The sequence below is a fragment of the Ranitomeya imitator genome, chromosome 8 (assembly GCF_032444005.1).
Source record: "Ranitomeya imitator isolate aRanImi1 chromosome 8, aRanImi1.pri, whole genome shotgun sequence".
In the NCBI taxonomy this organism is placed as follows: domain Eukaryota; kingdom Metazoa; phylum Chordata; class Amphibia; order Anura; family Dendrobatidae; genus Ranitomeya; species Ranitomeya imitator.
In genome coordinates, this window is record NC_091289.1 from 71,504,792 (window position 1) to 71,521,905 (window position 17,114).

The 17,114-nt window shown below is 41.3% G+C and overlaps 1 protein-coding gene across 5 annotated transcripts in view; it reads left to right on the forward strand.

Annotated features, from left to right (window-relative positions):
- ATF7IP (activating transcription factor 7 interacting protein) overlaps window positions 1-17,114 on the forward strand; it is a 66,510-nt gene that overhangs the window by 32,926 nt on the left and 16,470 nt on the right. For 3 of the 5 annotated variants that reach the window (XM_069737062.1, XM_069737064.1, XM_069737065.1), the window contains exons 3-11: window positions 1,363-1,455; window positions 4,497-4,642; window positions 7,630-7,764; window positions 9,251-9,316; window positions 10,384-10,454; window positions 15,058-15,146; window positions 15,246-15,389; window positions 15,820-16,410; window positions 16,636-16,739. In XM_069737062.1, the coding sequence (XP_069593163.1) occupies window positions 1,363-1,455; window positions 4,497-4,642; window positions 7,630-7,764; window positions 9,251-9,316; window positions 10,384-10,454; window positions 15,058-15,146; window positions 15,246-15,389; window positions 15,820-16,410; window positions 16,636-16,739 (1,439 nt within the window). The remainder of the gene's footprint in view (window positions 1-1,362; window positions 1,456-4,496; window positions 4,643-7,629; window positions 7,765-9,250; window positions 9,317-10,383; window positions 10,455-15,057; window positions 15,147-15,245; window positions 15,390-15,819; window positions 16,411-16,635; window positions 16,740-17,114) is intronic. The other 2 variants (XM_069737067.1, XM_069737066.1) reach the window with 2 other exon arrangements.

Genomic DNA, 17,114 nt, shown 5'->3' on the forward strand with positions numbered 1-17,114 from the left:
TGATTTCAGGGAATGACTCTTTAATCTAAACTAAATTATCTACCTGAATGCTGCTGATCAACTGCATTGTTATTTCATATTGGAAATATTTTATCTACTACTATTTCAACTATTTACTGAACTTACTGTTATTTCATCTACTACATTCATTTGGTTGGGTCTTGGAGATCTGGATGCTTTTTTTTTTTCCCCCCCCCCCTAATAAAATGCAACGTTTTCTACCTTGTCCTGATTATAGAAACCTAAAAGAATGGAGCCGAGACACCACCCGTGTGTTAAAATATTAAAATATCAAAATATCAGGACAAAGTAGGTGTTTTAAAAATAAATTTACCTTTTATTAACAAGTATGGTAAGTTTTGACACTGAAGGCGCTTACAAAAATGACAAATTCATGAAGGTATTAAACAGAAATAATCTGGTATGATGGAAACACAGGAGCATATGGAGTATGTATGGAATGTGGTAACACCTTCAGTGCTACCACATTCCATACTTGTTAATAAAGGTAATTTTTTAGTTTTATAACACCTACTTTGTCCTGATAATTGAATTACCCCTATGTTACGGACTATAAGACGCACCTAGGGTTTAAAGGAGGAAATTAGGGGGGAGAAAAGACAAAAAAAATGTAGTCAATTCTGTACTTTATATCCCCTATCCTGGTGTGCATGGCCCCCATCTTGTCCTAGTATGATGAATACTCATTGCTCTCTGCGCACACAGTCCCGGCGTGTAGAGCGGTGAGTATTACGGCAGCTGAGCTCTGCTTGTGAGCAGCGCATGACGTCCCTGCCATGCGCTGCTTACAAGCATAAAGCAGCTGCTGGCAACAGAGCAGGACGTTGCAAGGGAGTGCAGGAAGGTAAGTGTTTTTTTTGTTTTTTTTTATGTGGAGGCCAATCATAAGGATGGGGCATGCATACCGTGGTTGGGGGCCAATCATACCAAGATACTATTATTAAAGAGAAATGAATATTCATTGCCCTCCATGGGCGTGTAATGCAGTGAATATTCATTTATTTTTAGAAACCGGCACAGGAGTAAGCCGCAGCTGCCGGCTCCTGCCTCTGTGACCCGCTGCTCCGCCAATGCCTCTTCCCCATCACTGCCACAGCCGGTACTTCCGGACAATAAGACGCATCCCCCATTTTTCTCCACATTTTTGGAGGAAAAAAGTGCGTCTTATAGTCTGAAAAATACAGTATGTAACCAGTGTCTGTTCCATTCTTTTTTTTTTTTTTTTTTTTGTTTCTCTAGTTCCACCGAGTGGTTCTTTCAATAATCATTGGGTTCAATGGGGAAAATAAGTGTCTTCATTTTAGCTTAAAACAATTGATGATTTATTTTTTTTTGCTGCAGATGAGGTTAAAGAAGTTATTGCGGAGCCAAAGGAAAAACCTGCTGATGAACACACAGGGCCAGAAACTAAGGATGAATCACAAGCAGAGAAAAGTAAGATTATCGGATTACTTGTTACTGCAAAACTTTTTAGAAATTGGTTTTATGGTAGAGATCATGTCTCACAATTAAGGGATATCCAGAAGAAGTTGGATGTTTACTTTTTTTTTTTAGTTTGTAGTGCTTAAGCCCTCTCTGGCACCTCTCCTCTGCCGCTGAAAGGATTGTCATGGGATTCACCAATTATTCTTTTCTTGAAATATTTTCTCAGAAAGTATTCATTTAAGAACCCCTCTTCTCTGATCATGTGACAAAAGTGGCCAGCATAACCTTTTGTATTTCACAGCCAGCCCCCTTAGGGTTCTTTCACACTTCTGTCGGTAGTCGCCTGTCACGAAGTGTCGGCGCGACGTACCGCCGGAAGTGTTTGCTTTCACATTTCCGTCTGCGTTGCTGGGCAGGAAAGAGTCGGAGAGAAACATTTCCTGCCGGACATGCGCAGACGGGAAAACTGGATGCGACGTATAGAAAAACGTTCCCTTGAACGACGGTCCGCCAAAACCCGACGAAATCCAGTGCACGACGGACACAGCATTTGGCCATATGTCGCAATCCGTCGGCAATACAAGTCTTTGGGATCCTGCAAATTTTTTTGCAGGATCCTGCATTTTCAAAAATCGACGGATTGCGACGTGACAAAAAAGACGGAAATGTGAAAGTAGCCTTTCACACTGCTCTGGAGCAGCTATAAGAAGATCTGGGCACTTGAGCTGACAAAACGATATTGGTGTGTCATATCGTTACTATTTCAAGCTTATTTAAAGAAGCTCCCCAGCAATTATTTTTACACACATAATGCTTGCTCACCATCAATATTCTCACTGTTTTAATTTTCAATCCCAATTCCGCAACATCTATGCATCTCTCTCCGGTCTTCATTATATAAAGTTGTTTAGTGATCCCCAGTCTGACAACCAGTCCGGTACATGCTCTAATGTGTAGACAGGAAGTCGGTGTCTGAGTTCTGTGAAATGCAGGATGACTTAAGGTACCGTTACACTAAACGATTTACCAACGATCACGACCAGCGATACGACCTGGCCGTGATCGTTGGTAAGTCGTTGTGTGGTCGCTGGGGAGCTGTCACACAGACGGCTCTCTCCAGCGACCAACGATCCGGGGAACAACTTCGGCATCGTTGAAACTGTCTTCAACGATGCCGAAGTCCCCGGGTAACCAGGGTAAACATCGGGTTACTAAGTGCAGCGCCGTGCTTAGTAACCCGATATTTACCCTGGTTACCATTGTAAAAAAACAAACAAACCGTAAATACTCACATTCCTGTCACGTCCCCCAGCGTCAGCTTCCCTGCACTGTGTAAGCGCCGGCCGTAAAGCAGAGCGGTGACGTCACCGCTGTGCTCTGCTTTACGGCCGGCCGGCGCTGACAGTCCGTGTGGGAAGCTGACGCCGGGGGACGTGACAGAAATGTGAGTATGTAGTGTTTTTTTTTAATTTTTTTACAATGGTAACCAGGGTAAATATCGGGTTACTAAGCGCGGCCCTGTGCTTAGTAATCTGATAATTACCCTGGTTACCAGTGAACACATTGCTGCATCGGCGTCACACACGCCGATCCAGCGATGACAGCGGGTGATCAGCGACCAAAAAAAGGTCTTGATCATTCCCAGCGACCAACGATCTCCCAGCAGGGGCCTGATCGTTGGTCGCTGTCACGCATAACTATTTCGTTAACGATATCGTTGCTACGTCACAAAAAGCAACGATATCGTTAACGAAATTGTTGTGTGAAGGTACCTTTAGTCAGTTATCAACTCTCCTAGCATCTTTCTCTTGCCACCAAACTGTGCTAACATTATCCTTCTGCATGTCTTCCAATTTTGTTTTTTTGCCTTTAATTTTTTTTTTAATATCACAGCTCAGCTTTTTCAAGATTAGAATGCAAAATTAATGCTGCACTTTGGTTAATATGGTCAGAAAAGACAGTTTTTCTTTAGACACCTTTATAAATCTGCTTATATCTTTTCTACTTTCTTTAACAAAGCAGTGATATAGTAGGTTACAGGCCAAAGCTGCATGACATATGACACACAGGCGCTGCCGTACACATCACACGGGACAGTGTCTGTCCTGCATAAAGATATGAGCAGCACAGTGGCTCAGTGGTTAGCAGCCTTGCAGTGCTGTGGTCCTGGGTTCAAATCTGACATAGGGGAAAATCTGCAAGGAGTGTGTAAGTTCTCATTTTTGCCTGTGTTTACTTCCACCCTCCAAAGATCTACTGATTGGGGCTCACAATCTAAATTCCCTTTGTTTACACTGCTGATGATGTCTGTAAAGCGCTGTGGAATATGATGCTTTATAAATGAGTAATATAAATACTAAAGGGAAAGCTAAAAGTAGTGGACAATCCCCTTTAAAGGGCTTGTCTGGAGAAAGCAAGTTTACACTTGCTCAAAGAAATTGCCCTATTCTGATCTACAGAATGAGGAACTTTTATCCCTGTTGGAATGGCGTGGCACTCCTGCTATTAAACCTGCCACTCCCAGTTTGCAGCGGAATAAGTTCCCCAAAAATTCTCTGTTGTGCTGATCAATGCACGTCCCAGTGACCGGACGAATACAATCAGTAACTGGTAAGGATTTTACATATTTGCCATCACTTTAATTGAGAAACACCCTCTTTCAGGATGAAACATGACAAACTGTGATGTATGCAGGTCTATGTTTGACACGTTTTTCACCTTAATGTGAATGCAAGGAGTTGTATGACACATGCATGTGGGGGCACACATACTGACTCTTGGCATGGACTTGGGTAATTACTAGTGATGATCGAATGTGTTCGGATAAGGTGTTATAAGAGCATGCTCGTGCATTTTTGTTGGGCAATCCCTACATGTGTTGCAGCTGTTTACCAGCCGTGAGACATGCAGTCTCTGTACGCTGAATACACTCGATTAGCACACGAGCATACTCCGATGAGAACTTATCCTAGCATGTTCGCCCATCACTAGTAATTAACGTGTTTCTTCTGAAACCACGTTTTGTATTCATTTTTCCTTTGTCTGAACAGGTGAACTTTCCCATCGAAAACGTTCTAAATCTGAAGATTTGGACAGCCACAGCTCAAAAAGAAGGCGGTTTGAAGGTGAAGAGTACGAGGCAGAACTGAAGGTTAAAATTACAGCAGGCAATGATCTGAATGAGAAACTGCAGAAGGTACAGTAATCAAGTATAGTGTATCATTCTGGCACTTACAGAAACAATAAAGTAGAATAGGAAAAGATCAAAATGTTATATCTAATATATAAAGCTGAATGTGTGTGTATGTCCGGGATTGGCATCTGCACCGTCGCAGCTACAGCCACAAAATTTTGCACAGTCACACGTCTGGACCCCGAGAGCGTCATAGGCTATGTTGTGAGGCAATATTTTAACCCTGCGCGTTCCAATTCACCAAACAATTTTGCCCCTATCTACATAATGGGGAAAAAGTGAAAGGAAAAGTGTTGGAGGCAAATTGACAGCTGCCAGATGTGAACAAGGGGGACTTAAAGAGTGAGAGCGATGGCGCCAAAGAGTATATACCATACAGTTGCTAAGGTGGGGCCCCGACATGGGATACTCACCACACACGGGGATATGAACACACACACAAAATGCGCCACACACTACCACGTGCTTGAACACATATCACCCTCAGCATACATTTCACCACACATACACCAACCTCGCCACATAAAAGTCGAAACACAAGTCGCCGCGCAAAACTCGCCACGCGCAAAACTTGCACACGCGGAAAAATTGCCACATGCGCAAAAGTTGCCTCACACAAAACTTGCACATACTCAAAACGCACCACACATAACTCGCCACGCGCTAAACTCGCCATGCGCAAAACTTGCTACACTAACCTGTCACATGCAACTCGAAACACAAAAAATTGCTACACGCATGTCGCCACACAACACATCTGACAAAAGTCGCTACATGTATGTCACCACACACAACTCAACACACACAACTTGACACATGAAACTCGCCCTAAAACACACACAAGTCTGGTATTATCCTTGAAAAATAAAAATCTGATTAATAAGCAGACAAACTACAAGAGCAACAACTGTACCATATAGGAAATACGGCAGCTGTCAGTCACATGACCTGTCTATTATGTGTATGTGTGAGCTAATATATACTGCCAGGGAGGAGGGCTTCCTGTTGGCTGGGGATTTATCAGGCTGCCAATTTAGCTTACAAATACTGAGGTAAAAATACTGACCAAATAACGTGTGAACGAGGTCTAATACAGGAGGAGATGACACACAGATATATACTATATACAGGAGGAGATGACACACAGGTATATATTATATACAGGGGAGATGACACACAGGTATATACTACATACAGGAGTAGATGACATACAGGTACATACTATATACAGGGAAGATGACAGGTATATACTATATACAGGGGAGATGACACACGTATATACTATATACAGGAGGAGATGACATACAGGTATATACTATTTACAGGAGAGATGACATACAGGTATATACTATTTACAGGGGAGATGACATGCAGATATATACTATATACAGGAGATGACATACAGGTGTATACTATATATAAGGGAGATGGCAAACATATATATACTGAGGGGAAAATGAGAGGTGTGCGATGAAAATGTGTGAGTGCAAAAGGGGGAGGAGTGAGGGAAAATAGTGTAGTGATCGGAAAATGACAGATGTGAGGTCGAAATGACAAGTGTTAGGGGAGAATGAGAGGAGTGAGGGGGAAAATGAGAGGTTTAAGGGAGAAAATGAGAGATGTGAGGGGGGAAAATAAGAGAAGTGAGGTGCTATAACTAACCACAGATATTTACTATGCCCAGGCAACACCGGGCTCTTCAGCTAGTATTTATATAAAATTACACTTTTATTATATATACACTTTTTTTTGGGGAGGGGATTTCTGTTTTGAAGATACTGTTTGTAATTATTTGTGTATATACATATTATTACAAACAGTATCTTCAAAACAGAAATCCTATTCCAAAAAGCGTAAGAGTGCAATTATGAGTGTTTAATGTAGTTGAACTTCTTATCTATACAGCCCTTGTGTTACTGAATTTTGTTCTAGAGCAATTAAACACATGATGGTTTAAAACCTTTAAGCATCAGCACTTTATGTATTTATATATGAATTGGATACTCTCCCTGCCCTTATATAACGTGTGGTGCATGTTTGCATTTAGCTGTCCCTGTTCTATTTTGACTTTGTTTGGGAAGATATTTTGATATTTTTTTTATCCTACATTGTTTGCCTGGAATTGTTTAATTAAAGTTCATGTATATTCTTCTTGGACTATGTACTCCATATTTCTTGGTAATATTATATTTTAATGTGGCTTAATAACAAACTCAAAGAATCTCTATAGTGAGGCCATTCATGTAGGTGAAACTTTAGGAGCATGACTACCATGACGTCTTCCTAATGCCACCTGCCTAATGCAGCGTTCACATTGCGCAAATCACAGTCCCAAGTATGACCTTGCCATGGATCTCATAACTTGAACTGAAAATCCCCATATATGCCTATGGAACTGCTGAGTTTGTCAGTAAGCCCTCATTTTAAAATAAAAAGAACACATCCACCTCCCGTGGATATCGCTGAAACGATGCAGGTAAAGGAGGTGAATATCTGTTTTTATTTTACACTAAGGAATATAGCATTTAAGAAGGGGTGGAGAATAAAGCTTAAAGCGAACCTGTCATTAGGATTTTGCTAAGTAAATGACAGGCATTGTAAGGTTGGCGATGTTACACTGATGAAAATATCTGGGTTGAAGAAATCCGTCTTGTGGTTGTTTAATCGATGTTTGCAGTTTTGAGTTAAACTTGAAAACTTGGACAAAACAGCGCTTGTACAGTATCAGATTGCCCAAAGGCCGCCTTGAAGCACAAGCATCTCAGTAATGCCAAACTGCAAACAAAGAATAAACAAAAACCACAAGATGGAGTTCTTCAACCCAGGTATCATTTTAATCAGTATAACAGCCTGACAGTGTAGTTTACTGACCAAAATCCTGACTTGTTCACTTTAAAGATGCTCTTGAAATACAGACCAATACATGCGTACGCTGTATAGATGGATTTCTGCACCCACATTTTGTTAAAGTCCATTTTGTTCACTCGTAGGTGATACAGAAAATGTTTGAAGAGAAGCTTGGTGCCTTGCAGTGTTTAGACTTTGACAAAGCAATAGCTGAACTGAAATCAAGGGTGGAGAAAATTGAATGCAAGAAACATGAGACTTCTCTGCATTCCATGCAGGTAAGTTTTTTTTTTTTTTTGTACGGTCTGCTCGCTATTTAGTATTAGTACCCCTTCTACATTGTATTGTGTACAGGTTTTGCTCACCCGCTTACCGTCACTGCACTGCCTATTGACGTTTTCCATTTTGATGTCAATAGGCATACCATAACTTCAACTGTCATCACAAAATATCATTCCTCTCTGCCAGCACCTGCCTGACAAAACCAGTGCTGATTCATTTGCTTTTCAGACTTGTGAACACCATGAATAATGTCTGTGAGTGCCTGGCATGTCGGGTGTACGTGTAATATATGTGTGCAATGCAAGCACCTCCTCTTATCCTCTGTGCGCCATATTCACCCTGCCATCTCTGAGTGTCAGGCATTTGGGGCCACTATCACTCCAATCCCCAGCCCTCTTTCCATGCTTCCTGTCATTATACTATATATCAGGCGTGTATATGAATTGTCACATAATACTCGGGTAGACCCTCATCCTCCCTGCTGTGTTAGCCAGTATGGTGAGTGCCATAAATAAATATTAAGTTGCATGTAATCTAAAAATGTATTACTAGAATCATGCTGACTGCAGTATAGGATAAACAGGTCATTAATACCACATGTGTATGCCACAAAAAGAAAACCCATTATGCCCTGATGTACTCCAGCCCCTGAATAATACTACTACTATGACTTATTATACTTCTACATCAATACTGTAAGGATACTTTAGTGATACTGGATTTTGCTTGAGTGCTTTTTGGGCTCTAAGTTTCTATTGCCATGTCCAATAGCCAAATTGTAATCCTTACTTTTTCTGAGCTTTGCAATGTGTCCAAACAGCAGTTTATGATCACATATGGGGTATTGCCACATTGGAGAGAAATTGTGTAACAAAGTGTGGGGTCATTTTCTCCCATTACTCCTTGTGAATATGAGAACTTTCAGGATCAAACAACATTCTAGTAAGAATGTCATTTTTGTTTTTGCATACCACTTTGTACCAATTCCTGTGAGCCATCTGCAGGGTTAACAAACTCCATGAATGTGGTTTTGAATATTTTGAGGGGCTTCTATATTCCACCCCCTCAAAAATTAACATATTTAAAACAAAAACAAATAACGGCACCCCTAAAGTTCAATTCAAAAGCGAATTTGTGCCATGTAACACTGTATTTCTTTAAACCTATTGTACAATAGAAACTGTTCAGTGTGGTATGACTTAATGTTTTAAGGGCATAAACTTTGAAAATTGTTAATTTTTCTAAACTTTCAGCAAATTTCATATATTTTCATAATTTGCCACAACATATTGACTTAAGTTTACCACTTATATAAAGTGCGATATGTCCAGTAAAAAAATCACTGGATATGTAGAAGCAATCCAGAGTTCTTGCCATATAAAGTGGCACATGTCTGATTTGAAAAATGAGACATTGTCTGGCAGGTCAATCCAAGTGTGACTGAAAGGGGTTATTTTTTCTTTTTTTTTTTTTTTTCTTTAGGCTAAAATTACTCGTTTAACCAAACGGTTTGGAGCTGCTAAGGAGGACTTGAAGAAGAGATCTGAAGTAAGATTCCTCATCCTATCGCCACTATATGCTGTTGCATGTTGAGGACCAGAAAGCTTCAAATAAGTGTTTTAGTAAATGCTTGCGTGCCCTGTGAAATGGCAATTCTCAAGCATTTTTCTCCTAATTCTCCATTGCGCCATTCTTTTTGTTATTCTTTCGAAATATTTCTATATAAATTGACAGATATCGGGTGTTTCCCTACAGTGTGACACCATTTGAAGACAAAATCCAGATTCTAGCTTATATAGGCACAACGTTTTTAAATCCTTTTAAAAATGTGAAGTGAAAGGTGTGTAAGAATCTTATAGGGGGTTTTATGCCCCAAACTAATGCATGTAGAAGTGGGTAGGCAACCCCACTTACAGCTCTCCTGCATCTCTCACTATTCCCCGCCTGCTGACGGCCTTCTGTTTGACTGACTAACAGGTCTGTGAAGCAGAAAGCCGTCAGTGAGAGGCGGGGAACAGGGAGAGAAGCAGGAGAGCTGACAGTGCAGGGCCCACCTGCTGCACTTGTGGTTTATTAGAATGCAAAAATCACCTAATGGTAGTAAACACATTCTGAAAGCCAGTGATTCCACCGATGCATGAACAAGTGTTTGTACTTTTGACTAGTACTATACATTATTAAATGGATGTTGGACCTGATTTGGCTGATGTTTAGTTTTAAAATCCATGTCAGAATGGCTGTAAAATCCTGATAATATGGATGACTATCTTATCAGTCTAGTTAAAGAATGAGATGGCTCAGAAGTCTGAGTTCAGTCTCTACACCCAGCCTGACTGACAGCTGCAGCCTGTACTAAGCCGTGTGAGATCTCAGAAGTGGGGATGAGACACTGAGGAGCTGTCAATCAGGCTAAAGGGGCAGAGATTGAATTTTACCTTTCAAAAACATATACAGACAGTTTAACATGAATTTTCAAAGTAAGCATACCAGCCTCATCGGATCTATTAAACAATTTCAGAACAACAGTTAATCAAATTTTAGCAAGTGACCAAGATGAACTTTAATCTGATACTAAACATGTGTTTAAATAACCCCCTTTTTTCCCCTCTAAAAAGCAGCCTGCAGTCAAACCGCCTTCATCTGCAGTAAATGATTCTTCTCCAAACCCTAATATGGTGAATATCAGGTGAGATTAAAGACTTGGTTTTCCTGTTCTACTTTGTAGGTAATTGTTGTATTTTACACTGAGGCTCCGTTGCCTTGTCTGTGCACAAACGTCAAGTCACTGGCCAACTGTGGGATTCCTGAGCCAAATTAACAGGGTCATAGGCCTATAGGAGGCTGTTGGTTAGTCAGAGCTGCAGTCAGTCAGGGCATTGTGTTCCTTATAGACCAGGTGTTTGCCAAACTCCAGTCCTCACAACCTCCAAAATGTCATGTTTCCAGGATTTCCTTAGAGTTGAACAGGTGATGGAATTATTATTTAGGCATCAGAAACTGCCACAGGTTCTCACCTGTGTGATGCTAAGGAAATCCTGAAAACCTGATGTGTTGGGGCCGTGATGACGGGGTTTGGGGAACACCAGACTAGGTAATGTGGAAATCTGATTAGGGACTTAACATTACTCAAATGTATGGCTTAAATTCTAAGTTGGGTGAATAATAATACATCTTGATGGTAACCAGTTACATATCACTCCTCTCATCAAAGTTTTTATCCTCTTAATATTTTGCAATCGTCATATTAGATGGCACTGTGTACTTACAATTACTCCTTTTGCCTTTCTACCCAGATAATTATTTTCCGTTAGGTCGATGACATCACATATACTATATAATTGTCTAAGGGTCACTTCCGTCTGTCTGTCCTTCTGTCTGTCTTTCTGTTAGTCTTTCTGTCACGGATATTCATTGGTCGCGGCCTCTGTCTGTCATGGAAATCCAAGTCGCTGATTGGTCGCGGCAAAACAGCCACGACCAATCAGCGACGGGCACAATCCGGAAGAAAATGGCCGCTCCTTACTCCCCGCAGTCGGTGCCCGGCGCCCGCATACTCCACTTCGGTCATCACTCACAGGGTTAATGCCGGCGGTAACGGACCGCGTTATGCCGCGGGTAACGCACTCCGTAACCGCTGCTATTAACCCTGTGTGTCCCCAACTTTTTACTATTGATACTGCCTATGCGGCATCAATAGTAAAAAAAAAAAAAAAAAATGTAATGTTAAAAAAAAAATAAAAAACCTGCTATTCTCACCGTCTGTAGTCCGCCAAGCCGCTCATGCCGGCCGCCATCTTCCATTCCCGGCGATGCATTGCGAAATTACCCAGAAGACTTAGCGGTCTCGCGAGACCGCTAAGTCATCTGGGTAATTTCGCAATGCATCCTGGGAACAGAAGATGGCGGCAGCCACGCGCGTATCGCCGGAGCTTCGGTGGATCCCAGGGGTGAGTATATAACTATTTTTTATTTTAATTATTTTTTTAACTGGGATATGGTGCCCGCACTGCTAAATACTGCGTCGGCAGTGTTAGATACCGCGTGGCTGCTATATACTACATAGGCAGTGTTATATACTATGTGGGCTGTGTTTTATACTCCGTGGGCTGTGTTCTATACTCCGTGGGCTTTGCTGGATATTACGTGGCCACTGTTATATACTGCGTGGGCAATGTTATATACTATGTGGCTGCTATATACTGCGTGGGCTGTTATATACTATGTGGCTCCTATATACTGCATGGGCTGTGCTATATACTACGTCGCCTGTGTTATATACTACGTCGCCTGTGTTATATACTGCGTGGGCTGTTATTTACTACGTGGCTGCTATACACTGCGTAGGCAGTGTTATATACTACGTGGCTGCTATATATTACGTGGCCAGTGTTATATACTGCGTGGCCTGTATTATATACTTTGTCGCCTGTGTTAGTCATGGCCAAAAGTATTTACACCCCTGCAATTCTGTCAGATAACACTCATTTTCTTCCTGAAAATGATTGCAAACACAAATTATTTGATATTCTCTTCATTTCATTTGTCTTAAATGAAAAAACACAAAAAGAATTGTCCTAAAGCCAAATTGGATATAATTCCACACCAAACATAAAAAAGGGGGTGGACAAAAGTATTGGCACTGTTCGAAAAATCATGTGATACTTCTCTAATTTGTGTAATTAACAGCACCTGTAACTTACCTGTGGCACCTAACTGGTGTTGGCAATAACTAAATCACACTTGCAGCCAGTTGACATGGAATAAAGTTGACTCAACCTCTGTCCTGTGTCCTTGTGTGTACCACATTGAGCATGGAGAAAAGAAAGAAGACCAAAGACCTGTCTGAGGACTTGAGAAACCAAATTGTGAGGAAGCATGAGCAATCTCAAGGCTACAAGTCCATCTCCAAAGACCTGAATGCTCCTGTGTCTACCGTGCGCAGTGTCATCAAGAAGTTTACAGCCCATGGCACTGTGGCTAACCTCCCTAGATGTGGACGGAAAAGAAAAATTGACAAGAGATTTCAACGCAAGATTGTGCGGATGTTGGATAAAGAACCTCGACTAACATCCAAACAAGTTCAAGTTGCCCTGCAGTCCGAGGGTACAACAGTGTCAACCTGTACTATCCGTCGTCGTCTGAATGAAAAGGGACTGTATGGTGGGAGACCCAGGAAGACCCCACTTCTTACCCCGAGACATAAAAAAGCCAGGCTGGAGTTTGCCAAAACTTACCTGAAAAGCCTAAAACATTTTGGAAGAATGTTCTCTGGTCAGATGAGACAAAAGTAGAGCTTTTTGGGCAAAGGCATCAACATAGAGTTTACAGGAGAAAAAAAGAGGCATTCAAAGAAAAGAACACGGTCTCTACAGTCAAACATGGCGGAGGTTCCCTGATGTTGTGGGGTTGCTTTGCTGCATCTGGCACTGGACTGCTTGACCGTGTGCATGGCGTTATGAAGTCTGAAGACTACCAACAAATTTTGCAGCATAATGTAGGGCCCAGTGTGAGAAAGCTGGGTCTCCCTCAGAGGTCATGGGTCTTCCAGCAGGACAATGACCCAAAACACACTTCAAAAAGCACTAGAAAATGGTTTGAGAGAAAGCACTGGAGACTTCTAAGGTGGCCAGCAATGAGTCCAGACCTGAATCCCATAGAACACCTGTGGAGAGATCTAAAAATGGCAGTTTGGAGAAGGCACCCTTCAAATATCAGGGACCTGGAGCAGTTTGCCAAAGAAGAATGGTCTAAAATTCCAGCAGAGCATTGTAAGAAACTCATTGATGGTTACCGGAAGTGGTTGGTCCCAGTTATTTTGGCTAAAGGTTGTGCAACCAAGTATTAGGCTGAGGGTGCCAATACTTTTGTCTGGCCCATTTTTGGAGTTTTGTGTGAAATGATCAATGTTTTGCTTTTTGCTTCATTCTCTTTTGTGTTTTTTCATTTAAGACAAATTAAATGAAGATAATACCAAATAACTTGTGTTTGCAATCGAAGAAACTGAGTATTATCTGACAGAATTGCAGGGGTGTCAATACTTTTGGCCATGACTGTATATACTGTGTGGGCTGTGTTATATACTGCGTGGCCACTGTTATATATTGCGTGGCCTGTATTAACGCATCGGGTATTCTACAATATGTATGTATATAGCAGCTACATAGTATATAGCACAGGCCACGTAGTATTTGTCTGCTATATACTACATTGCTCCTATATACTATGTGGCCTGTGCTATATACTATGTGGCTGCTATATACATACATAAATATATATTCTAGAATGCCTGATGGGTTAGAATCGGGCCACCATCTAGTGATTTAATAACAGAATCCTTCTGAGCTCTATGTAGAAACAGGAGGTCTGTTTCCCTGCATGAGTCACTGCCAATGTCCCTGGCAGACAGAGGCGGGATCAACTGGGTCAGGAGGTGAAGAGGAAATGATTCATGCAGGGAAAAGAGACTTCCTGTTTATACATAGAACAGGGAAAGGAGAAGAATTAACGGGGTAGAAAGGCAAAATGAGCAATTGTAAGTACACAGTTCTATATAATATGACTGCAATATATTAAGAGGATAAAAGTTTTCATGGCATTAGGCTATTCCCATCTTGCACATTTATGGCACATTCATAAGAGCAGTAGCAATTGTCATGGATGTTGCAAAAGTACCTCAGCAAGATGAGTTTTCTGCTATTCCATCACAAACTGGACATGGAACTAAAAAGAAATGATAAACCTTTCATGTGATTTATCTGAGAGCAGACTGGAGGGAGGGAGCTGAAATCTTTTATATAGGTGTAAATAATATGGAAAAGGAGTGCCACCAAGATGTACTCCAATCCTAGGAGAGTCCTGCACAGGGGTGCAGCTATTGTAGAGCACTGCTGCAGGCAATGGAATAAATAGACTGCCTCTGTTTTAGCTGATCTTTCTTTCTTGTTCACCAAAGTCTGGTGCTGTCACTCGTTACACTGGTTACCTGACTGCCAATTCATGTCAAGTGTTCTTTGTAATGCTGGACAGCCGCACATCTCCACTCTTCTCTCCGATCACCTTGCCATGCACTTTACTCAGCCAGTGACCTGAGTAGCTCATCCTCTTGTTTCACAAGCCATAGCCCTTCTGTGGAGCATGTCTTATTTATTGATCCCAAAGGGTAAACAGAAGTGAGCACCTCCTATCCAATATTTCAATAGCTGACATTCTGAGTATCTCTTCACATTGACAACCATTGTTCTACATTTTGGATTAAGAATTTCTATAGTCTAAACGTTAATGTTTTACAGAAATGTTGGCACAGTGAGGCAAATGTTGGAAACAAAGCGAAATGTGACAGATACGGCTCCCGTTAGTATCCAGACGTCATCTGTCACAGGTATGGCACATTGTGGTTACTGAATAAAATGTGTCACTATTTTATGAATAAATGGAAGCCTCATGCTTGTGTTTTTTTTTTTTTTTTTTTTTTTTAAAGCTTCAACTTCAACTTCTACTCAAAGCTCTTCTAGTGTAACACTTCGCACATCAAACACCACACAGATGCCTGTAAACCAGTCTCCTCTCAATAATATGCTCCAAAGCCGGCAACCACCTGACTGGAAATTGATTCAGCAAAAAAGTAAGTTCAACTGTGTACACAATGTAAAATATATCTTTTTTGCAGATTTAAGCTTGATAAAAAAAAATTCTGCTTATTTTTCCTTTTTAAATGAGTTTTGTTATTTCTGATACTCCTTTTTCTGCGTTAAAAGGGTTGTCCACGTCTTCATCTCTGCTTCTGTTAAATTAATAGGAGTTGAATGCAAGTACCCAGAAGCAGCAATTAATCCATGTACGACATGCTGCCGATCCACTTTTATGTAATTGTTCACATCTGGACACTGCCAGAGCTGTTGACCACTTATCAGTGGTGGTGCCGTTTGTCGGATACACACCAATTGGATAATAACCTATCCTCATAATGTCACCAGTATCAAAGTAATGAACAACCCCTTCAGTGCTCACAAGTTGTGATTCATATTAATGCAGTTCTCTGTTTGTTTTTGCAGTTAATGCTTCTACTATTGGAGCTTCTCAAAATACTCAGAGCAGTCAGTCAAAATCTATAGCACCGGTTACGTCTGCCCCAGTTATAACTCCGGTCCTTTCTGCTCCTACTACTGCAACAGTTGTTGGAAACAGCCAGGTGTCAACCAGCAACACCCAGCCAGTGTCTGTCTCTCTTCAGTCCTTGCCTGTCATCCTCCATGTTCCACAGCTCCTACAAGGTGCAACAGGGACATTGGTGACTAATCAGCAATCTGGCAATGTTGAGTTTATCCCGGTCCAAAACCAGTCCACAGTCAATAATCTTGCAAAAACGCCAGTGTCTTTACCTGTAAATAAATCGATGAACAGCCCTTCAATGACCAGCTCAGGCATACAGAGAAATTCTTCAACTAGTACAGTTAATTCCCCATTGGCTGTGCAGGCTATGCCCATGTCACATTCAGTTGCTTTATCCTCGAGGCAATCTCTTCCAAATGTTGCAACTACTGGGATGTACAATCAAGCAAGTAATCGAAATACGACACAACTAAAATCACCAGCACCTACATTCAACAGCTCCACAACTGAAGCTCCTTCTGTAAGCAGATCAGGTGAGCAGATCTAGGCACTTCTGTTACTTTGAAGTTTCGATGGACAAGTCCAATCTGATAGTAGAAATTGGGCTGGGTTTCTTTGTTTTGTTTTAACTTGGCCTATTTTTTAATCTAGATACTGGTGTACCTAATGCATCCCATTTCTTAATGTGTGTATTGGAGGTAGCAGGATAGGCATAAATTATTCAATTGTTAACTTGCAATATTGCATTCAATTCACAGATTTGCAGATTAACCGGACAACGATGACTACTACTACTACTACGATGACTGTAGCAGCAGAGACTGCTTCCAACAAGCGCAGCTCAGCTGACGGTAGTGCAGTGGTATGTTCACTGTTTCCTTTTTGTTACTAGATTTCTGGAACCTTTCTTATGGCATTTACTATTATGTGTATTACCGTATATACTCATGTATAAGCTGAGTTTTTGAGCACTTTTTTTGTGCTGAAAATGCTCCCTTGGCTTATACATGAGTCATTGTCCCAGAAGCCCTTGGGAGAGGGGGAGCAGCGGGTCTCAGGAGGCTGCGTCTGGAACTGAGCCCGCTGCTGAAGTGAAATGAATATTCACTGCACTGGCAATGAATATTCATTTCTCTTATAGAGGAATTAATTGTTACAGCTGCAGCCGCCAGCTTCCAGCAGCTGTAAAAAACAAAACAATTAAAAAAACAACAAAAAAACTCCTTCTTGCCTTCCC